The sequence below is a fragment of the Cyanistes caeruleus genome, chromosome 10 (assembly GCF_971803275.1).
Source record: "Cyanistes caeruleus chromosome 10, bCyaCae1.hap1.1, whole genome shotgun sequence".
In the NCBI taxonomy this organism is placed as follows: Eukaryota; Metazoa; Chordata; class Aves; order Passeriformes; family Paridae; genus Cyanistes; species Cyanistes caeruleus.
Window position 1 is genome coordinate 4,139,740 of NC_141710.1, and position 21,989 is coordinate 4,161,728.

Below are 21,989 nucleotides of genomic sequence, written 5' to 3' on the forward strand. Positions count from 1 at the left end.
CTTGCCTGTGAAGGGGAAACCTGAACTCCTGTATTTAGTAGTTGTACCTTTTCAACTATTTTCTCCCCAAATCCCAACACAAATGTCTGACCATCTCTTTGGGATGCACAGCTGGACACACAGGACCTTGTACAGATGTTGGGCATTCAGCTGAAGGGCTGCAAGCCTGGGGCTCTCCTTCCTGTTGTGCAGTGTCATGACATATGCTGCATTCCCTGAACACCTGGCTGGTCCCCCTCTTTGTGCTGACTCCTTCTTCAAGCTTTGGTGGAAAGGAAAAGACTCTAGCAGCCCCTTTCCAGCTGCTGATCCTTGCTGTGAAGTGTCCAGTTGCAAATCTGTCTTTGCTAAAGATCTGGTGCCCTGCAAACTGTGCAGCTGCAGAGGTTGTGATATTTGAGCAGGTCAGGAAATGTTGCTGGGAAGGAGGAGGAAGGATTGTGGATAGCTTGATGTTTGAGTTGGATACATGGCAGGCTTAAGAACTGACAAACCATAGAATATTCCTTGGAGCTTTAAAACCTTCCTGAGAACTTCAGAACTTATGTTAAGATCATATCAGTTACCTTTTCAAATCTGGACATTTGCAAGTTTGGGTAGTAGATGGGAAAGAAATCCTTCATTTCCCTGCTAAAGTTTGTTAGAGGAGAAGACTGCAGCAGTAATTTGTTAGGATATTTCTGTGCAAGCAGAATTGTTTTGCTTAGCTTGCTGAAGAATCACATCATGGGGTGGCAATGGGAACATGTGACCTGTGCAATCCTAAAAGTGCCTGGAACAGTCTTAAAGACTAATTCATACAAGGAACATGTTTTAAATCTTGTGGGCTGGAGTTGAGGCAGTCTGATTCAAAATTTGATTTAGGAGCCTGTTGTCATCTTGATTGCTGGGGTTCCTGCTTAAACAGTAGCTGGTCTTAGTGGTGGTATCTGCTCAAGTGTTTTCTTGGACATTGGGAATTGGAATTCCAGGTCAAGGAACCCAGATTAGAGGGCTGAGATACTTCAGGAGGCCAAAGTGTCTTGAGTAACAGCAGGTTTCTCTGTAGAAGCCAGAAGCAAGGCATGCCCCATGGAGAGGGGTGGTTATTTTAGAGAATGGGGCTGACAGGATTTTGTGGCCATGTACTCCTTTGTCCTGCCTTAAATTCACAACACATTGCCACAGATTCTATTTCATTTGCTGTGAGAGATATTTTCAATCTTTAACAGTTACAAAACATTCTGCTTTAAATTTTAGAGATGGTTTGTTACAGAATTGGTGCCTGTAAAATCATATGGGTCTTTTCCAGAATTCCCAGGCTACTTTAAAGTCTGTGTTTCCAAACACAGATCTAGTGGAGCACAATTCATTCAACTCCCCTGTTTTTTCCTCCTTGTTGTTTGTACCCTGTACACAACAGCTTAAGATGCCCTGATCCAAGGGCAGCCTGGGCTGCTGAGTTGTTCTGTCATGGTCTTGGAAGGGGATGGATTTTTAGGTACTGATGGATGGTGTGCTGTGAAGGGAGCCAGCAAAAGAGACAAAAGTTTTGCCTGTCACCTTTGCATGAGCGCATCTGCACAGCTCTGTGTTCCTCACATTGTGGTGTGACACCTTAAAGGCTTCTGCTGGGTTTGGTGCCTCTTGAGGAGGGACTGAGCAAGATTTACTTCCCACCTTAAGGTGATCTGTCTTTTGTGTCTGTCTTTTCCCCTCAAAATTTATATTCTCTACAAGACGATTTTAACCACTTTGCTCGATGGAAAAGAGGCCCTCAACATCAATGCTGTCGCTGATGGTGCCTGTTCTGGGATATGGTGTAGCTGCCAGGTGAAGTTTTAGATGTTTTCTGCCCCAGGCAGAACCTAGAGCTGGCCTAACCTGGAGATCCAGCTGCTGTTCTGCCTGTGGAGCAGCTGGGAGCATGCCAGGGATAGGTTACCTCTGTGCCTCCCAGAGCTGATGGGTGCAGGGCACTGGGACCATTTCCTGCCAGCCCAGGGGCGTTGGGGGTGGGTGGGAGTCACTGGGCCACAGCAGCTCTGATTCTGTAGCTTTGTCTGGTTTTCGAAACAAAAAGAAAAGCTAAGACCTGTGATTTCTCCTGTCTCTTTCCAGCTACTCTTACCTACGACACCCTCAGGTTTGAATATGAAGACTTCCCTGAGACCAAAGAGCCTGTTTGGATCCTTGGCCGGAAATACAGTGTTTTTACAGGTATTTTGTGTGCACAGTGCAATGTTTTAAGGCTCCAGAGGACTTTGTTAGTGTTGCAGTTGGGTTTTAGCTGCCACATTTCTGTCTGGCCATTTCTGGAATATTTTTGTGTGGAAAGTTACCATATGGAAATTGTTGGGCCATGTCATGAGGGCAGGATGGTGGAGGCAGGATGTAGAAGGATGGGTTGCTGGTTCATAATTTGCCTGTGGCCATAGTGTCTTTGAGTTGATTGCAGCTATTCTGGGGGAGAAAGGAAGTGCTTTGTGCACAGCAGTGCTGCCCTGTTCCTCAGGCAGACTCTGCCTCTCTGGGCCTGCAGACTGTGAGGAGCAGAATCCTGTGGGAGGGTGAGTGGGAGGTGGATTTAGCTGTCTTGGTGCCCCCTCATGTGTGTGCTTTTCCATGCTGAACACTTTGCAGAGAAGGAAGAGATCCTGTTGGATGTGACCTCTCGGCTTTGGTTCACCTACAGAAAGAACTTCCCAGCTATTGGTATGTAGTCTGGAGGAGTCTGAAGACATCCTGGAAATGATTGTAATCCCGTTATCCTTAATAAACCAGTCCTCACAAACGTGACATCATTTCCATTCATAGGAGTCTGAAATGTGCTTCATCTAGTTGATAAGACAGACTTTTTGTTTACCTGATAATGAGAATTCCTCATCTCCTTTGGTAGGAGGGATAGCAGTGGTTTTTAAAAGGACACGAGGAGGAGTTGGGGAAGTCTGTTCTTTTTTTAGGCAACACGGGAGGATTTTTGTACTTCATCACATCCTACGTTAGTCTAGTGTGAAATATTATTGAATTATGGTCTTGGGCTTGAAGTGGATTAAAATGATGAAACACAGAGAATGATACAGAAATTGTTGCCTTTGTGCATCTGCTCCAGACTCTGCGTGGGGGTTTTGCTTGTCTAGGGGGTGTTAGGTGCCTGAAGTGTCTGTTAAACACAGGAGCTGTAGTGATAGGAGTAATATTTCCCAGGGAACTCCAAGGAGGATGTCTTGGTTCCTTAAGGTATTCTGCATGGCCTCTTCAGCTGTTTGGGTTTGCTGTGCTGGGTGCAGGCAGTATCAGAGGAGATATAAGAGCAGGTAAATGAGACTCTAAGGCCTACCCATGTCCTCCCCCTTCTGTCACTTGTCATCCCCAGCAGTCAGTGGGAAAGGAACATGGCTCATGTTTTGAAAAGAAACTTCTTCTAACTGGTCCTTCTGGCTTGTGCTGTTCTTTCCTGGCTGGGAAGTCCTCTGCCTCACAAGCTCTGAGACATCTTTGATGCAGTTTAATCCCTTTAAATTCACATTTGTGCATCATAGTTAAACATATGTTTGAGAACAAAGGGTTAGCACATGTTTAACTGGCTCACAGACACAATTTTGGTGTCCTTGTGAGTCATTAAAGGCTGTGGGGTGAAGACAGACCCCATTTTCTGAGTAATTTTCCATTTTCACTGTAGATATGATCTGCATGTCATATACAGTAAACCTTTTTCAGTATTTTTTCTCCCAGTCATCCCTGTTACTGTTTGTCCCTTCCCTCTGCTAGCCCTCTAAATTATTTTAAGGATTAGGGAACTGGCTAATGCTAATTTTGTAAAGCTTTATCACTTTTGGAATTTGTATGTGTTATGAATTACTGCTGAAATTATAGAAGACAACTGGTAGCCATTGTGAAGCTGATTAAATACTCCTCCAGGTGATTTTTCTCCTTGTTCAGGACCAAAAGAAGAAAGCAGCATTACAAAGACTTACAGAAACTGTGCCCAGGCACAGATTACCTACTGTGATCACACTGAACATTTGATCTCTGTTATTTGTAGTAGCAGCCAGAGCTGCAGTGGAGGAGCAGCAGTTTCCTTTGGAAGGTCTGTCAGGGAAATGCTTTCAGCCTTGTGTCCTTTGTCTTAGACTTTCCAGCATGAGCTGATATCCAGCTTTCTCCAGCAATATGTGGGTTGTGTCTTTTCTTCACTGCTTGGGTAGGCTTTTTTTTTTTGGCTGGTGCCTTGTTTTTTTCTGGCCTGGCTACATTGTTCACTTTGAAATGTTATTTGTAGCCACTTCTGATGTGGGAATGCCCTGGGACTGGTTTGTTCTGCATGATGAGTTGCCTTCTCAAGATGAGCCTTACAAGAGTCATCTTTGACAAACACCCTCTTGTGGAAATGTGTCTGAATTGGGCTGGGAGTCTGCATCCAGGCTCAAGCTATTATCCTGAGAAATTTAGCTCTCTTTTGGAGAGAAGGTTTGGATTTACCTTAGATTTTTTTCCCCTTTCAGTTAGTGTTAGAGGAATTTATTTATTTGTTTTTAACGGATGCCACTAAGTTACTCATCAATAACCACATTTTTGGTTCTCAGTCTTGGGTGTGTGAGCTAAGCTAGCCCTCGTTCCCTGCCTCGTTACTTGGTGAACTGCTGCCCATTCATTCTTCTCCCTCTTGGCACTGTCTCCCCATTCATTCCCTGTTTATTTTCCATCCTTGTTTCCAGGAGGAACCGGTCCCACCTCTGACACGGGCTGGGGCTGCATGCTGCGCTGTGGCCAGATGATCTTTGCTCAGGCCTTGGTCTGCAGGCATTTGGGAAGAGGTAAACCAGTGCACAGCCCACACCGTGACCTCCAGGGCCATGTGCTCCCATGAGTGCAATACTTGGAGGAACAGAGATAACAAGGACACAGCTGGGAATTGCTGAGGGCTCTATTTTTCCTCACTCTTCTCAAGTTCAGGGCTTTTGAGAGAATAGTCTTCTGGGAACTCTCTGGGGATGCTTGAATTTTCTCATTTTATATTTGTTTATTTGCTTTTCCATGGGTGATGGTACTTTATCCCAACTGTAAGAGAGTTTTCTGTTATTTTAAAATTAGCCCTTTGCTGTTGGGAATGCCTCAGATGCTTATAATAATGTGACAATGTGAAAATTGAGTTGGTCAATAGACAGGAAGGGAATTGCAGCTTGCAGACTCTGGTTTCTAATAAATACCATGTTTATTTCATATATCCCTTGTCTGTCCTAGACTGGAGATGGATAAAAGGGAAGAGGCAGATGGATAATTACTTCAATGTTCTTAATGCCTTCATTGACAAAAAAGACAGCTACTACTCCATTCACCAGATAGGTAAGAAGGAAGAAATGCTCAGATGTAGCAAATGGGCTAAGGAAGGCTCTCACCTTGATACAAACTTCCCTGAAAAATCAGAGAAGCAGCTTGTTCTAGTGTTTCCTGTGGGGTGAACAGAACTCAGCTCATTGGGGTGGTCTAGTGGTCAAACACTGGGTAAAGCTTCTTCTGAGGCAACATTGCCCTTTGAACTTCTGTGCTGCTGCGTTTTGAGGAAAAGATTTGCTCTGCAGTCCTTCAGGATGTGCTTCTCACGCCCATGAAACATTAAATACTGCTGATTCAATTAAGTTTCCAAGTGAGAGTTCTTCCCTATTAAATACAAGCCTGATTAGGAAGGGATGCAGTGTGGGTGAAATTATTGACTACATTATTCTGTTTTTTTGTTGTGCTGCAGCCCAGATGGGAGTCGGGGAGGGGAAATCCATAGGCCAGTGGTACGGACCAAACACGGTCGCGCAGGTGCTCAAGTAAGTGCTGCCCTTTTCCTTTTCTCTGTTCAGTCAGGCTGTGGGGCTGGTTGGTGTGTGGTACCTCTGAGCTGACAGGGTTCTGCCTGGCTTTGGAGCGTGGGCTGCCTTTAATAACTCCCTCCCTCCTCTCACCATTCTCCCCTCGTGTCGGTAGATGAGCAGGTGGCTCCCTGGAATAGGCTGGAATTGCCTAACAGCAGCTTTCCCAGGTCAAAGCACATTTCACAGCACAATGGATAACACCAGTCTCTCCTAAGCCAGTTTCTCCTCTCTGTTATACCACCATCTTTGCCTTGTAGTTGGACTAATCCTTCATTACTTGTTTTTCATTTTCCTCTAGAAAACTTGCAACTTTTGATACATGGAGTTCCCTGGCAGTACACATAGCCATGGACAACACAGTGGTGATGGAAGAAATCCGTAAGTGTCACATGGAGGTAGAATGTGGTATATCCTGGGCAGCAAGAGCCCAGAAAAAATCTGGAGAGCACAACAAGCATGAAGTATGTGTTGTCTTTGAGAAATTGCTCCCTGTGAAAGTGGTGAGGCCCTGGCACAGATTGCCCAGAGAAGTTGTGGCTGCTCCATCCCTGGAAGTGTCCAAAGCCAGGATGGACAGAGCTTGGAGCAGTCTGGGATAGTGGAAGATGTCCCTGCCCATGGCAGGGGATGGAATGAGATTGGCTTTAAGATCCTTCTAACCCAAATCATTCTGGGATTCTTTAGTATGTTACAATTAAAGGCAAACTATGCAGTGTTGAGACATTTTAAAGTCAAACCAGGTGTCGTACATACAATTGAAGATATGTGCTGATGCCCTTGGCTTAAACAAAGGCCAATTTTAAAACAGAAATTGTATTATCTTTCATCTTTAGCCTGCAAATATCACATCTAGAGCTGAAGCATGCTGGCTACGAGGCTTGAGTGTGCTGCAGGCTGTGTCTGTCTGGCACTGGCTATTCAGCACTGATGCTGCTTCAAGTGCTTCAAGTCCATACAACTTGTCATGGGCAGGGATGCGTGTGCTTCTTTACCTGAAACATGGATCATAATGTACCTGTTTAGAGCCTGAAAGTCACTGTGTGAATGGGTCTGATGTGTTACATTTGTAGGTTTGTGTTTGATACCTTGTGCCCTGAACATTGCGGATAATAATAATGTTGTTTCATACATCTGTTAATTCCATCACTGATAGGGTTAGCCAAAGGTTCGCAGGAAATGCCTTTTGTTATTGCAGTGAAGAAACATAAATCTTTATCCCTTCTGTGTCAGTGTTCCATGAGTCAGCTGGGCCTGAGATGGAGCAGCATCCAAGACAGTTAAAGCCAGTACCTGTCAGCAGCAGCTGCAGCAGGAGAGGTGTCGTGTCAGATCTGTTGCAATATGTTTGCAGTAAATGGTTTGGATCCAGCTGGGAAGCTTTTAGGCAGGTTCTGCTCTGCTGTGGCACCACAGAACTGCAAAGTCTGCCAGATAGCAAGGTGAATTTAGCCTGTGCCAAGCTCTCTGCTGCTTAAACTGCAGGTAAATATGTTCATACATGGCGCAGGATTGCCACATGCTTTGCCTGATGAGGAAACCTGCAGTGACACCCCCTTCAGCAACAGTCCTGGCTTGGCAGATGATCAGATCATCTGGACAGGCAGGCTACTGCAACAAAAAACCTGTTTTAACAGGAGAAATTGCTACAAATAATGACTTTGAGTTTCCTCAGGGCCTCTGGTAACTCTGTGCATGGGATGCACACATACACCTTCTCTCTCCTTGAGGAACAGTATATGGAGAAACTGCTAACATCTGTGCAGGTTGTGTCTCCTCCTGAGGCTTTAGATCAAAGTCCTATTTCTACTGAATTTGAGTGTAATACTGTCCTCACTCAGCTGGGTTTGAAGCTCTCAGTGGTGAACAAATACCCAGCTGAAAGTGCAAATGGCTGGTGATTAAGTGTTTGTTTACATCATGTCCTACCTGCTAGGGTGTCCTGGCATTCAGTTTAGGCTGGGAATAAATTAAATGAGCCTGTAATTCTGTCCAGCTGCCTTGGCTTCATGATTCTTTAATCATGCTGTGGGTTTCTTTGGGGTTTGGGTTGTTGTTTTGTTGTTTTTTTTTCACATACCCAACAAGTAATTAAATTGGCCAATGAGACAGGTAGGCTTGGAGCTGTTTCTGGACCAGAATTTACATAATCTGTGTGCGTTACAGCCTGGCTATGTGTTTGTCAAGCCTTTAGGATGAGGATGCAGAGTGCTTATGTCATGTGTATGCCCTAAGGAGTTCTGCTGCCCCATATCTTAGAGGCAGAGCTCATGCTGGAATTGCAGAATTTAATGACCATACTGCTTTAGATCTGTAAAGTAGCTTGTGAATGATCCCAAATAAAATTTATGAAGGTTTTTGTGACCTTTAGGAAAGTTATAACTACTCTAGACAGATACTATGTTTGTATCTTGCTACAGAAGTTACAGGTGAAAATTTCCTGTGTTAACTCACAATGCTGTCCTCACTCAGTTCATTCCTATCCTCTGTGAACTCCTCTGGAGTTGGACACTCCAGAACTTTCCTCTTTCTGCCTATAGGCTTTGTGAATTCAGGACAGTTGTCTGACCTGCTAATCAACTTGTTTGTTGGCACAGGTGGTTGCTGCTCATATTTCAGGAAGAATTTGCATTTTTGCTGTCCAGTGAGTACAAGTGCTTGGTGTGAGCTCAGCTGAGGCTGAGCCCTGCAGCAACCATGCACACACACATCACACAACCCCAGCACTCGACCTCTTCAAGCTTTCCTTGGCTTTAAGTGCTGTAGGCTTTTGGTAAAGAGCAGTTGTTGATGCCAACATTCAGAGGAATGACTCAAGGTCTGGAAATGGTGTCCTGATGCTTTGTGCTCCTGTTCCCTTTCCCCAGGGAGGTTGTGCCAGTCCAGCGTGCCGTGTGCTGGAGCTGCAGCATGCCCTGCCTTGGAGTCAGATGTGCTCTACAATGGGTGCCCAGAGGATGTGGGGCTCAGGGAGAGGCTCACCCTGTGGAAACCACTGGTGCTGCTGATACCTCTCCGCCTCGGGCTCACAGAGATCAATGAAGCCTATATTGAAACACTAAAGGTAGGGAATCTGGAGCTGAATTCCTGCTGGGGTGATGCTTAAGGATCCTGTTGTGAATTAAGTAATTACTCAGAAGTCGTTGCAAAAAAAAAAAAAAAAAGTTTAGAGACAATCCTTGTCAGAGGTCAGGATATAGGTTCTTGTAAGCTGCAGTCAGGAAAATGTGGGGGTTGAGGGGTTGGGCCTTTTTTGGATGGGATATTTCTTTTTCTTTTGAGGATCTTACTTCACAGCTTAAATCTCAGTCCCTCTTTGTGTGCAGATGGTACCAACCTGCTGAAGCCTTTGTTCAGCACAACTAGGTGGTAACCTGAGTGTTAGTGAATACAGTGTTGCACACTCCCTGTGGCTCTGATGCTGAAGTTTGTGCTGCATACTGAGGTTAAGAGCTGTCAGGTGGTTGCAGGCGGGAGTATTGGGAAGCTGAAGAATTTAGGGTGTGCATAAGACAGAGGGTACAATGCTAGCAAGCTCTGAGCTTGGATAAGAGACTTCCAGATTCAAATTTGTGGGAGGTTACTTCCCTTCACTCAGTACATATAATGCTTGGCTGCTCCAGGTGGATAAGGAACTTAAACTGTTTCCTGAATGATTGTTCCCTCCTGAGAGCACTGTTGCAATCTGATGACAGCTCCAGGGATCAGCAAAGCCAGGACTTGCCCATACCAAGTCCTGGAGTAGTGCAGCTTCTTTCATTTGGTCCACCTGTCTACTCCTGTCAGCACTTAAAAGTGCTTTTGAGTTGCTTCCATGTTCCTAGAAAGCCCTGTGTTGTAGCCTGATGGAGATTTTCTCCAGAAATGGCTGATTTTGCTACTAGAGTTGCTTATTTTCCATGTCCCTGTCCATCTTTCCCACTGCATTTCTGGATGTTTGCCTTTGTTCCCACCTGCTGTTTCACTGTCTGTCAGCTGTGTGTTTTCTGTGTTGCTTTTCCAGCACTGCTTCATGATGCCCCAGTCCCTGGGAGTGATCGGAGGGAAGCCAAACAGTGCTCACTACTTCATTGGCTATGTAGGTGAGTGCCCAGAGGACTGCTAAGACTGTCCAGAGAATCTCCTCCATGGCTAAAAAATGCTTGTGGGGTGGCACAGTTCTCCTGTTTAGCCTGTGGTGCATGCTGCAGGGTTCTGCTTTCCTGCTGGAAGCATGGAAGGCTGCTGTGGGCTGAACCTCTCACCTGAGTGATGCAGATTTGAACAGTGGCCATAAATTTCCACTGCATAACACTAATCGGGTCTGTGGAGTGCATAGAACCTGCTTCCTGCATTTGGAGCTGACCTCCCTCTGTGGCTTGAATGGATTTAACTGTTCTTTAGGTGTTCCTCAAACCCTACAAACTCTTATTAATCTCCTTCTTCCCTCTGGTTTCCTCTCTACCAGAGACTTCAGGTTATTTGTGCTTTAGATTTCTTGGGTCTATTTGAGCTCTACCCAGGAAGGGATGAGCAGGAGCAATACCCAAATAGTGCCTGTGCCTCAGTCCCAGGATGTCACAGTGGAGTGGCCACTGTGGTTGTGCTGGCAGCTGTGCCTGGCTGAGAAGCATTTGGGGAAGTGGCTGAAAGCAAAATGTTCCTGGAATGTGGATTCCTCTGTGTGGTTATTAGAGCTGGCTTGGCCATTGCTCTTCCTCCTCTTTCACCACTTCTCAACTTCTGGCATGGTTCTTCCTGTTGATGTGTCCCTGCCTCTCTGCCCAGGTGAGGAACTCATTTACCTGGATCCCCACACCACGCAGCCGGCGGTGGAGCCCAGCGACAGCGGCTGCCTCCCCGACGAAAGCTTCCACTGCCAGCACCCTCCGTGCAGGATGAGCATCGCCGAGCTCGACCCCTCCATTGCCGTGGTGTGTCCTGTTCCCCATCACCCCAGGAGCAGTGCTGGGGGCCCCCTGTTCCACGGGGAGCTGGCAGAAGCAGTGCTGATGGGCTGGGTACTCTGCAGTGCTCTCAGCAAGTGCTGCCCTGGGTTTTGGTGACACTGGTAAAGCAGCTCCTCACAGAGAGTGGCTTGTCCCAGGGAAGTCCCCCTTGCATGGCAGTTAAATACCATTCCTCGTGGAGCAGTGCATTCTCTTAGGTTAAGGTTGGGCTTTGATTCCAGCCTTTTGAGGGGCAGATCTGAATCCATTCCTGAATCCATATGATGATGCACCATGGCTTGTTTTCTGTTGAAGCTGAGATGCCTGCCCTGTGTTTCCATAGGGTTTTCCTTCTGCAGTAAAGAAAAAATTGATGATTCCAGCACTTGGATAGCCTGGTCACATCAAGCCTTTGGAGTGTTTAGTTTAACAGGGCATGTGAGGCACGTTTTTAAAGCAAGGCAGTCAGGAGTAGTAACTCTTCCCAGTCCTGATCGTGTTGCTTACATGGTGTTGATACAGGGCCTTAAGTCCAAAATAATCAATCTAAAATATAGAAAGTCTTTTTCTCTTTTTTTGTTTTTGTTTTTCTTCCCCAGGGCTTTTTCTGCAACACAGAGGCAGATTTTAATGACTGGTGCCAGCAAATCAAAAAGGTTTGTGTTTATAGATCTGGTCAGACATTGGAACAGGCTGCCCAGGGAGGTGGTGGAGTCCCCATCTTAGGAAATGTTCAAAATGCATGTGCATGTGGCACTTGGGGACATAGTTTAGGGGTGATGTTGGCAGTGCTGGGGGAATGGGTGGACTTGAAAATCTTGGACTTATTTTCCAGTTTCCCTCTCTCTCTCTGATTCTCTGTCCCTGAGCAAGGAATATCAAGTATTGTTTTGTTTCCAAACCACTGCACAGAGACCATGTTCTCCATGACTCCATTTTAAACACATTAAAATAGTTTAATAAACTACCCAAAGGAGCATAGCTCTGCAATCCTGTTGATGATGTGATTCAAAAGCTTTGAAAAACATTTTTCCAGCTACAGTGAAGTCCCAACAGATCATTATTATCCCTGAAGTGCACCAGCAGTGCAGAGCTGTTGGTTCTCATGGCTCTGCTCTGTCTCCACAGCTGTCCCTGGTCAGAGGAGCGCTGCCCATGTTTGAGCTGGTGGAACGCCAGCCCTCACACTTCTCTAACCCTGACGTCCTGAATCTCACACCAGGTGAGGCCACACAGAGAGGGAGAGCTGAGGGTGAGCCAGTCCCTTTGGGTTTCTGGGAATCATGTGGAATTACATAATGACTTCTAGTATGTCTCTGTTCCACCTGGAATTTAACCTGGAGCTCTTGGGTCAGTTGATGTAGTTCTTCAGCTTTCAGGTCTGCAGATCCCACACTGTCTCAGGATGATTTTTAGAATTATCTGTGGATGGTGATGATGATGAGCAGAAGGACAAACAAGCTCATAGGCTGTCATAGCAGTGTGACTCTGGTTTCTGAAGGGATGCTTGGAGGAATCAAGAGTGTCCAGTGAACAGGCTGAAAACAGAGTAGGTAACGAAAATGCTTCAAGACAGGCCTGGTCACACTTAGTTGCAGCATAAGGCTCTCCTTCCTGGCATGTACCACTACCAGTGGGAAAAAGGACAAGTGCTGGGCACTAATCTTGCCTGTCAGGCTCTGCTTATCACATTAATAACATGAGCAAACATTGCAGGAGATAAAGCCATTGCCTGCTTCTGCCAAGAGCAGTGAGTGTGTGTGGGCAAGCCTACCCTGTAACCAGGCATTGGATGGCCTCCTGGCAACCTGCACTTCTAGTCTCTCTCTCTCTCTCTCTGTCCTCCTTCCTTTAAAGCTTTCATTATCACTCTGTCCTTTGCTGTTAAGAGTGCTCAATTCCCTTAAACTGTCAATTGATCCTTGCCTTAAATGTCCTTAATGTTGTCTTTCCTACTCTTAAAAATGTTTTTGTAATGGACTACCTGTCCTTCTCCCTCATCCCTGGCTGCAGAGCCTCTCCCATCTGCCAAGGCCATTTAATTTCTGTTAGTCCTGTCTCTCACTAGAAGGAGTAATTGAACTTTGAGCCCCTTTCAGAGCCTAAATGGGTTGCAAGAAAGCTGTAGAGGGTACACAGTGTCAGGACAAGTGGGAATGGCTTCCCACTGCTAGAGGGCAGGGATAGACAGGATATTGAAAAGAAATTCCTCCCTGTGAGGGAGGTGAGGCACAGTTGCCCAGAGATGCTGTGGCTGCCCCCTCCCTGGAAGTGTCCAAGACTAGGTTGAACAGGGCTTGGAGCAGCCTGGGATAGTGGAAAGTGTCCCTGCCCATGGCAGGGGGGCAGGACTGGATGATCTTTAAGGTCCCCTCCAACCCAAACCATTTTGGGATTCTGTAACTGTCCAGCCTGAAGTAATAAAGGTTTCTCCTTTACTTCCCCCTGTCTTAAAGTTGCTTCCTTCCTCTTTAAGTGTGAGCTCCTTCTTCACCATATAGTTTGAAGGGTGGAGAGGTGGGATCAACTAGTGAACTGTACTAGTTACTTTTAGGAGAGTGCATATTGTAATTCCATTCCTTAACAGTTGCACCAAAAACAACTATAGCAGAAACAATTCTCTAATACATGGAGGTAAATGTATCTCCTAACTGGGACAAAAATCTTTTCTGGGTATTAGTCCAGACCTGGGCAAGTTCTCCTGTTTTTGAGCCTCTTGAGGCAGAACAATCTCCTGCTAATGCAGAGCTGGGGCACAGGAAGGTTGTACAAAACAGTGGTAGCAGAAGCATGTTTGGATCTGTGAAAGATGACGTGCTTCTGTGCTCCATGTAATTTTCTCCAGTGCATTTTCCATACCACTGACATGTTCTTATCCTCCTCAGAGCCCTCACTCGGGTTTGTCACTGAGTCTTGGAACTTGTAGGCACTTGGCACTCAAACTGTAATGCCCTCCAGCTGCTGGTCTGTGTGCTGACAGTCACAGCATCCCACTGAGGCAGCGCTTTCTTTATCTCTTCCAGACTCCTCTGATGCCGACAGATTGGAAAGGTTCTTTGACTCGGAAGATGAAGACTTTGAAATCCTGTCCCTTTGAAAACAAATAGGAAACTGACTCTGCAAATTTGTGTATGTGTGGGGAGAAGGGGGGAGGGAAGCTCCTTCGAGAGCCTGGGGCTACCGGTTTTCATAGGCGCTTGCTGCCATCCCTGCCTCCCGTCCATCCTGGCATTCCGTGCAGCCTCGGAGCGGAGCGCGCAGTGTCTGCAGTGGGATGAAGAACCAAGAGAGTCTTACAGCCTTACTGGCTGCAGTTGGAATTTCTCAGCAGCAAAAAGTTGCTGGAAGTGGATGCAGTGGTGCTTAGGAGTTCAAAGCCTATCTGTTACATCAGCAGGTCAGCTGGGCCTTCTGGGGGAGGCATGGAAATGGTTAGAGCGCTGAATCCTTTCATGGGGACTCCCCTCTGAAGCTTAAGTAGAGCCCACCCATCATTTAGCAGGAGAAACATCCAGTTTCTGCCTTTAGCAGCTTCCCTTCTCACTGGCCAACCTGGACTGCAGCTCACAATGCCAGGGAACAGCAGCCACGTCCCACAGACAGCTGTGAAGGCTCCGGAGTGCAGGTCCCTACGGTACAACTCCTGTTCATGCTCTGCAGGACACTCAGCACTACCTCTCCTGTTCACACCCTATGGAAAGGGAATTGAGGGAACTTCTAAGTGACTGGGAATTCAAAAAGTGAAGTGTGGAGCAGTGCTGTGCTGCTGGGGAGCATCTCAATCCCAGCTTAAATAACAGAAGGAATGGAAGAATAGAAAATGCGTGTGTTAAGTGAGTCTCCATGTGCTTCTACAATGGAATAGTCTCTACAGCAAGTACCTTCAGGAAAGCTGCTTTGAACAGAAAACTGAATTCCACAGCCCTGGAAAAAAAGAGTCCAGAGCTGGGAGAGCTGAAACAGGGCAGCAGAGATCTGCCAGGCATGTGCCAGGCTTCTTCTGCTTGTCCCCCAGTGTGCTGGCATGGCGACTAGGGAGTGGTGTTGTCCTGCCAAAAACCCAAGCTGTAAAATCTCTTGAGGTGCCCTGGGTGGATTGGTCAATACCTCCTCCAGCTACTCCTGTCAGACATTCCCTTTCCAAAGCAGAAGAGGTTCCTGAAGGTCGAGTAGGTTTCCGAGCTGTGTCCGTACCTTGCCTCTGCCAGCTCTCCTCCCTGTGGAGTGTGCCCAGCGGGCTGTAGGAGCTAACCTGGAGAAACCTCTGTCAGGTAACCATCCCAAGAGCAGAATGCCTTGAAAAGATTCAAATATACTATTTTAAGATGGTAGCTCTGCCCAGGGCCCTTTACCACAGAGTGAAAGGTAAGTCATGGAGGAGAGCTGTCTTCATGCGCACTGCAAGGGAAGTTGCTGCCGTAGTTTCCTTGGTGCCTGCTGCACACTTCAACCCTGTTTACAAGGCTTTGGTTCGTGCATTCAGGCTTGGAACCTGTCAGATGATGGTGGTGTGCCCAAGGGTGGTGCCACCAGGCTAGAAATGACCTGTTTCCCCCATGACTGACCTACTGATGCTCTAATTGTCCTTGCGATACCCGAAAGCAGAGGTTTGAACTGGGAACCACAATGCTTCTCTCACTAAATTATTATTTGCTGCTTTCTGCCTGCTTCTCCTCTTTTCTCTTGTAGTCAGGGGAAGAGGCAGCAGAGGAAGTGGGGCTGTGCTCCATTCATCTGCTTTCAATTTCTATCTGAATAAACAGATCTAAAATCTTTGCCTGTCCTGATGTCCTTGCACACATTGAAGGCAGTGGTGGGTAGTATGCAGTATGCCACAGGAGTCCAGGGTGTAGAGGGGCTCCAAGGGAGCTGGAGAAGGTCTTTGGACAAGGGCCTGGAGGGACAGGACAAGGGGAAATGGCTTCCCACTGCCAGAGGGCAGGGTGAGATGGGATACTGGGAAGAAATTCTTCCCTCAGAGGGTGGTGTGACCCTGGCACATGTTGCCCAGAGAAGCTGTGATTGCCCCTGGATTCCTGTCAGTGTCCAAGGCCAGGCTGGACAGGAATTGGAACAACCTGGTCTAGTGGAAGGTGTCCCTGCCCATGTAAAAATGATCCTTAAGATTCCTTTCCAACAAAAAATTGTGTAGAACACAAATTCTACTGTTTATTTCATGTTCATAGTTTTATGTTTAAGGACAGCTCTGCCAGACAAGATTTTACCTGAGTGTTGACACAACCCCAGTAACAGAGCTAAGCTCAGATCTTTAACAGGTATTTCTGGCTTTTCAGTGTGTTGTCTTGTCCCAGTGTTACTGTCAGGGCCTGATGCAGCATTGCAGGGGCTCACCTCCTTCACCAGTGCTGGGCAGCTGTGGAGGGAAGGCAGCAGCTTTTGCCATTGTAGCTGATGTTTGTATTAGCAATTTTAAGTATTTAACTTCCTCTCCCTGCTCATGAATCAGTTCAGTCTGCCTCTCTGAGTTAGAAAGGATTTAGTCTGTGGAGATCAGAGCAGTCCACCGTACTGGAAGGTGAGTCACACATCCAGCAGAGACCTGAACTCTCCTGGCCATGACCATCTCTCAGTGCCCCTTGCCAATGATTAACATTCCAGTTTGTTCTGGTGATTCATAGCTGGTCTCATTTCAAACTGCACTGGGATGTGTGCAGGAGCCACAAGTGACTATTCCTCTCATCTTGGCCAGTCTAAAATAATTTATGTGCCACTTGTCCTCCAAACTGGCCTTGCTATGAGCTCATCCATCTTTCAGGCTCTTACCTGCTCACAGCTGTCCAGTACTGCATAGCTGGGGAGAAAGCTTGAATTCACCTCTTCCTTTTTTCCACAGCTCTAGCAAACAGCTTTCCTTGGATTTAGTGCCTGAACTGTAGCACTCTCACCTCCCATATATCCTTCTACAAGATAAATGATCATACTGAGAAAAAAAAATGCCCTGTGCCAAATGCTTAAGAGAATAATTTATTTGCAAGTCCTCTACAAACTGCTTTGAGCATGGGGGGGGGATGCATTTACTAGAGAGGAAGAATGATCAGAAACACAGCAATTCCCTAAAAATGGGAACTGTGGGTCCAGGGATGGCCCTGGGCTCCACACCCACATCTTCACTCCAGGACTAGAGCTGGAACAGGAGCTCCTGCTTGGGAGAGGGAGGTTTTGATATTTGGATATTTGATACTTGTGGTATACTCATTTTAAAAATGAGGGGACTATGCTGGATGGAAGGGAGGAGCAGGTAACAGCAAGGACATCAGCAGCATGTTGGACCCAGAAGAATGCACAGGATCTAAACTGCAGCTGCTGGTATGTCACAGTCATCCAAGCGCAGAAGATCCAAGAAAGTGACCTTTCCCTTATTCTTTTAGACCTGTATGAAGTTTCATTTCCAGAGTTCTCCCAAAGGTTTATTCTGAACCTTCTGTATAGTTTCCTCTGCAATGGACCTGATTTCTCTGTGCAAGTCTTCAATGCTCTTTGAAGCATCCACTGTCTGTTTCCAAGACAACAAAAATACAGGATAGGTAACAGAGAATACAGAAATGTGTTACTGGACACCAACAAATGAGAAAAACCTTGTTAACATCTGCTTATCCCCCCATTACTCAGTTTTCACTCTTCCTGAGTAGTGAAATGAGCCAATTACACCTCCTCTCTGCAGTTTCTGGAGTGGATTTGGGATAAACCAATATATGTAGGAACAGACATTTAAGTAGATGTGAGGGTGGGTGAAGGGAAACAGAAGAAGCTGCTGCTGCATGTTGTTTGCTGGCAGTCTCCAGGGTGTGTGACACAGGCAGGTAAGACAGGGATTCATCTCAGGTGTAAAAAGAGCTGACCAGGTTCTCCTGGAACAGGGAAGTGCCCTCTCTGCCACATCTCACAGTGCCCTTGGCTGGTCCCCAACATGTCCCACTGAGCAGAAGTGGGAAGGGGCAGCACAGGGATGTGACAGGCAAAATTTGGGAGCTGTCACTAGGCACCCCCACCTCAGGCCATGACCAGCCCATTAGAGTTAATTCCTTACCTTCCAGTTTAGGGTCTTGTCCTTCATAAGGCAATAGAAGGACTGAAGAACTTTCTCTTGGAAGGAGCTGATCTCATAACGTTCATGTCCAAAGTTCCCTCGTTCTGCTGCTTCTTCTGGGCTTAACTGAAGGAACAGGATCAGGTCTGGCTTTGGGAGTCCAACATCAGGCTGTTTGCACCAGTCCAGGCAGAAGTTCTGTCCCAAGCAAAGACAACCGAGTTTGAGGTGAGACACAAAGACAGGAAAGCAGCAGGTTGGCTGGAGAGTGAAGTGGGAAAGGAACAGCCAAGGACAGCAGGAATTGCAACCCAAAACACTCAGCACAGGCTACAACCTGACAAGGTGATATCCCAGCTTACCCTGTGGGAATTGCCCTGGTCCTATGGGGATGAGCAGGTTTTGTCAGGTGTTCAGCACTTCTTGTGCCTATTTAAGTTGAAGAGGGTGAAAGCTTTTCATGCCTCTTCTGCAGACCCCATCTGAGCTCTACCAAGGTACATTCTGAGCCTCCACTCAGACATTACCACTCCAAAACGTGCTCAGTCCAAAAGAAAGCTGCTCCCAAACAGAACCACCACACAGCTGCAATGCAGATCTCTCTGAGTCCATGGAGGCTCATTTCCAATACTCACCTACTCAGGAATTTCAGCCCAGACACAACAGATACAGTTTTTCAGCTTTTGGATTTTGTTGACAGGTCTGAAGACTTTCATCAGGGCTCATGAATCCATGATATGGTTGAGACTACAGAGTCCACTTACTGCTCATCCACATCTTAAATCCCTCTAAGAGGAGCTGGCACATCTGCCCTCCAGTTTCTCCCCAGATGTTCTGTATCCTGGTAGTCTGGGTATTTTGTGGATGTATGTGCAGTGGGTTTTTTCAATCCCATGAGGGGGTAAGAGAAGCTGGAAGTGCCACATCTTGGGTGTGAGCTCTGGCAGCCAGTAGATTTTTATGTTAGGTATGGGTATCAACATCTCCCCTTCTTCTAGGAATGCTTCTTGAGTGAAAAGCATGCCAAACTCCATTATTTTAAGAAGCAGAGGAGGTCCCTTCCAGCAGCTAAGGATGCCATCCCTGCTTCCCAATGGCTGAGCCCTGGAGGTCACCAGCTACATTCAAAGAAATGTGGACACTTTTAGACACCCTTTTTCCCCCACCAGAAAGCAGCAGAACATTCCTTGCTGTGCCCATGTGGATTTGGGATCATTATTTTGGGGTGACTCAGCTCATGTTACACATCCTGGCTCTTAAATTGGGGCTTTTGCAGATACCTGATTAGCACCTAAATGCTTCAATGCATCTGTCTCAGGGTTAAGCCCCAAGCTACACAATGTCCAGGAAAGCAGGAGGGTGGAAGAAGATGCAGGTAGGAGATCCTGGGGGCCCAGGATCTTCTCAGTCCTTCCAGGAAGCAGGGAATGGCTTGGGCAAGAATGAATGTAGGCCACAGCTGGTGCTGCAGGCATGGCTGGAGCTTCTGTGAGCACAGGATACTCTTAGAGGACTGATGGCTGCTCAACAGGAATGGGACACATCTGAAGGAGTGGGAGAAGAGGGCCTGTGCAGAATGGCTCAAAGGGAGGCTGACAGAGCTGACTTGTTCTGAAAGCAGAGATAGGCCAAAAGGCACAACTGGAAATCCAGAAATTCAGGCTAAGTGAAGAAAATCCCTTTTACTCTGAAAGTGAGCAGAGAACCCAGAAAGGAATGGATGTACATCCCTGAAGATAATCAAACCTTGGCTGGATGTAGGCTCAAGCAGCCTGCTTATGTCAGCCCCGCTGGAGGCTGGGCTTTGTGAATTCCACAGGTCCCTTCTGATGTACATGCTTCTGCTCCACAAATGTGTGGGCCAGCAGCCTGAGCAAGTACAGAGAGTCTTTAATGAAGTCCAAGAATCACTCTCCAGAGTCACACAGGTCAGCTTCCAGTCCAGCATTCTGTCCAAATTTTTTTTTGTCTTACGAGAAGTCAGCAAACAAGTTTCTTTGCTTGTTCTGGGGAAGGGCAGACCCGTGTTAATATCTGAGCTGAAACTTCCATCCCTCATTTCCAATCCTCATTTCCCAGAAGAATAGCCCCTGGGCCATTCACACCAACAGCCTCTACCTGGAGCCGTTTCCTCAAACAGAGAGGGACAGGGGCTGCTGCAGGTCTCACTCACCTCTTTGGCACTTGTGAAGGCCACTCCAGAGAAGGCGTATCTGTCAACCACAACCGTGATCCCTTGATGTAGTTTCTCTTTCATCATTGGTCTGAAACCGTGTGGGAAATAAAATAATAAAGTTGCATTCTGTTATAGTGACAGAAATGAAAAGAGTTCATCTAAAACTGCAAGTATGTTGTCATTAAGGGAGATCACTGGCAGGGACAGCTGTGATGCAGATGGCAGGTGAAGTGCTGTTTGTATTCTCCACCAGGCATTGACCAAATACCCTTTCATGACACCCAAACTCAGGGTGCCAATTACTAGGCACTGCTCTAGACAGCTCCAGGGCTTACAGGCAAAATCACAGATGAGCTATATTGACATGGACAGCTTAGTCCTCTCCCCTTTTTACGTGGTGCAGTAGATTTTGTGATACACTCTGCCACCTTTATTCATGATAGTTCTTCTTAGAGCTCACTCATCTGCCTTCTGTTGTCCCAGCCCAACTGGCACTGCCACTACAGCAGAGCCAGCAAAGCTTTTCTGTTAAATGAGAACATTTTGAAATCTGTATTTCCAGGTAACAGGAACAGCCAACACTGATTTCCTCACATCCACACACAGACTTTGTGACTAAAGCAAGCACAGGCAGTTATGGCTGAACATAGCCTGTGGCTACAGGAAAAATTTGGGCACAATTCCTTAAGCACTGTGACTCACAAGGACTGTCTGGTGAAGCAAGACATCTTCAGGGGAGAGAGTAAATTCACATTCTAAGCTGGTTCAGTCTCAGCTCCCCAATTTTTTAATCCAGTACAGCACAGGAGTTGGAAATACGGCACTAATGATAAAAAAAAAAAGAACTGTGGGATCTGATCCAAGATTACAAGGGCTGAGTTACACGGGATATTGGGAAGAAACTGTTCCCTGAGAGGGTGGTTAGGCCTGGCACAGGTTTCCCAGAGGAGCTGTGGCTGCCCCATCCCTGGAAGTGTCCAAGACCAGGTTGGAAGGGGCTTGGAGCAAGCTGGGCTAGTGGAAGGTGTCCCTGCCCATGGCAGAGGGGTGGAACTGGCTGGGCTTTAAGGTCCCTCCTAAGCCAAACCATTCTGTGACTCTGTGAATAAGTCCAAAGCTGTAAGACCCCTTAAGACACCATTTCCAGCCCGTTTTCCTGTCTAAACAGGATCACATTCTTGTACCTTCTGTACCCACTGCAAGCTCAAACCCCATGGGATTCAACACAACACATCTTTCTTTTACAACTGAACAAACATCATCTTTACACGTGTTCCCAGCGGTTGGCAGAGAAGAGCAGGTGAATGGTGTGGTCCTCCAGGTTCTTCTCCCTCCCCAGGTAGGAGCTGATCAGCTGCCCAATCTCAGTGGTTCTGTCTGTAGGAAAGAGGGAAGATACAAAGGCTGTCCTAAATTGCTCTTCCCAGATGGGTGTCCATCTGTCTGGGGGGGGGGGAGTCTGTCTGTCACGGATGGGAGACTGGTCTGACCAGGGCAGGGTCTATCTGTCTATCATGGATGGGGCGAGGTCAGTCCATCCAGGGTGGTAGTCTGTCTGTCTGTCCAAGGTGAGTCTGTCACAGGTGGGAGAGGGTCAGTCCGTAAGGGGCTGGGGACCTACCCGCCTGTGACAGGCTGGGGAGAGGCGGTCGGTCTATCCAGGACGAGAGTCTATCTGTCTGTCCGGGATGGGTCTATCGGTCAGGGCTGGGGGCGGTCCCTCTGTCCAGACGTGGGGGTCAGCCCGGAGCTGGGGTGCTCCGCGAGAGCCGCCGGACGGCACCCAGCCGTCCCTCCCCGGGGCTCCCCCCAGCCCTACCGTACCCGGGAAGCGGAGGAGGTCGGCGCGGTGCCCGGCGTCCCTCAGGGCCTCCACGAGCCGCCGGCCCTGCGTGCTCTTCCCGGCGCGGTCCACGCCCTCCAGCACGATCAGCGCCCCGCGCCGCGCCGCCATCGCCGCGCGCGCTTCGCGCCGCCGCCCCGCCCCTTCCGCCGCG

At 47.4% G+C, this 21,989-nt stretch overlaps 2 protein-coding genes across 3 annotated transcripts in view; one reads left to right on the forward strand and one right to left on the reverse strand.

Annotated features, from left to right (window-relative positions):
• The window catches only part of ATG4B (autophagy related 4B cysteine peptidase), an 18,912-nt gene extending 3,369 nt beyond the window's left edge, over positions 1-15,543 (forward strand). The window contains exons 2-14 of one of the 2 annotated variants that reach the window (XM_086843188.1): positions 2,101-2,199; positions 2,623-2,694; positions 4,698-4,796; positions 5,224-5,325; positions 5,726-5,798; positions 6,142-6,221; positions 8,708-8,904; positions 9,844-9,922; positions 10,608-10,753; positions 11,368-11,424; positions 11,897-11,990; positions 13,792-13,897; positions 14,010-15,543. In XM_086843188.1, coding sequence (XP_086699314.1) covers positions 2,101-2,199; positions 2,623-2,694; positions 4,698-4,796; positions 5,224-5,325; positions 5,726-5,798; positions 6,142-6,221; positions 8,708-8,904; positions 9,844-9,922; positions 10,608-10,753; positions 11,368-11,424; positions 11,897-11,990; positions 13,792-13,865 — 1,172 coding nt within the window. In that variant the 3' untranslated portion in view covers positions 13,866-13,897; positions 14,010-15,543. Of the gene's footprint in view, positions 1-2,100; positions 2,200-2,622; positions 2,695-4,697; positions 4,797-5,223; positions 5,326-5,725; positions 5,799-6,141; positions 6,222-8,707; positions 8,905-9,843; positions 9,923-10,607; positions 10,754-11,367; positions 11,425-11,896; positions 11,991-13,791 lie in introns of both variants that reach the window. The other variant, XM_086843187.1, reaches the window with a different exon arrangement.
• Positions 15,544-16,737: 1,194 nt separating this feature from the next.
• On the reverse strand, positions 16,738-21,975 carry DTYMK (deoxythymidylate kinase). Its single transcript, XM_086843189.1, has 5 exons — positions 21,817-21,975; positions 21,261-21,369; positions 19,990-20,080; positions 17,817-18,014; positions 16,738-17,282 (listed from the first exon to the last, which is right to left on the reverse strand). The coding sequence occupies exons 1-5, from the start codon at positions 21,944-21,946 to the stop codon at positions 17,172-17,174; spliced, it is 639 nt and encodes a 212-aa protein (XP_086699315.1). The 5' UTR covers positions 21,947-21,975; the 3' UTR covers positions 16,738-17,171.
• Between the last annotated feature and the right edge of the window lie 14 nt (positions 21,976-21,989).

Coding starts and splice junctions, on each gene's coding strand:
- DTYMK (XM_086843189.1), bottom strand. CDS start 21,946: ATGGCGGCGCGGCGCGGGGCGCTGATCGTGCTGGAGGGCGTGGACCGC. Junction 21,370..21,816: donor CGACCTCCTCCGCTTCCCGG/GTACGGTAGGGC, acceptor TCTTTCCTACAG/ACAGAACCACTGAGATTGGG. Junction 18,015..19,989: donor CCTTCACAAGTGCCAAAGAG/GTGAGTGAGACC, acceptor TGCTTGGGACAG/AACTTCTGCCTGGACTGGTG.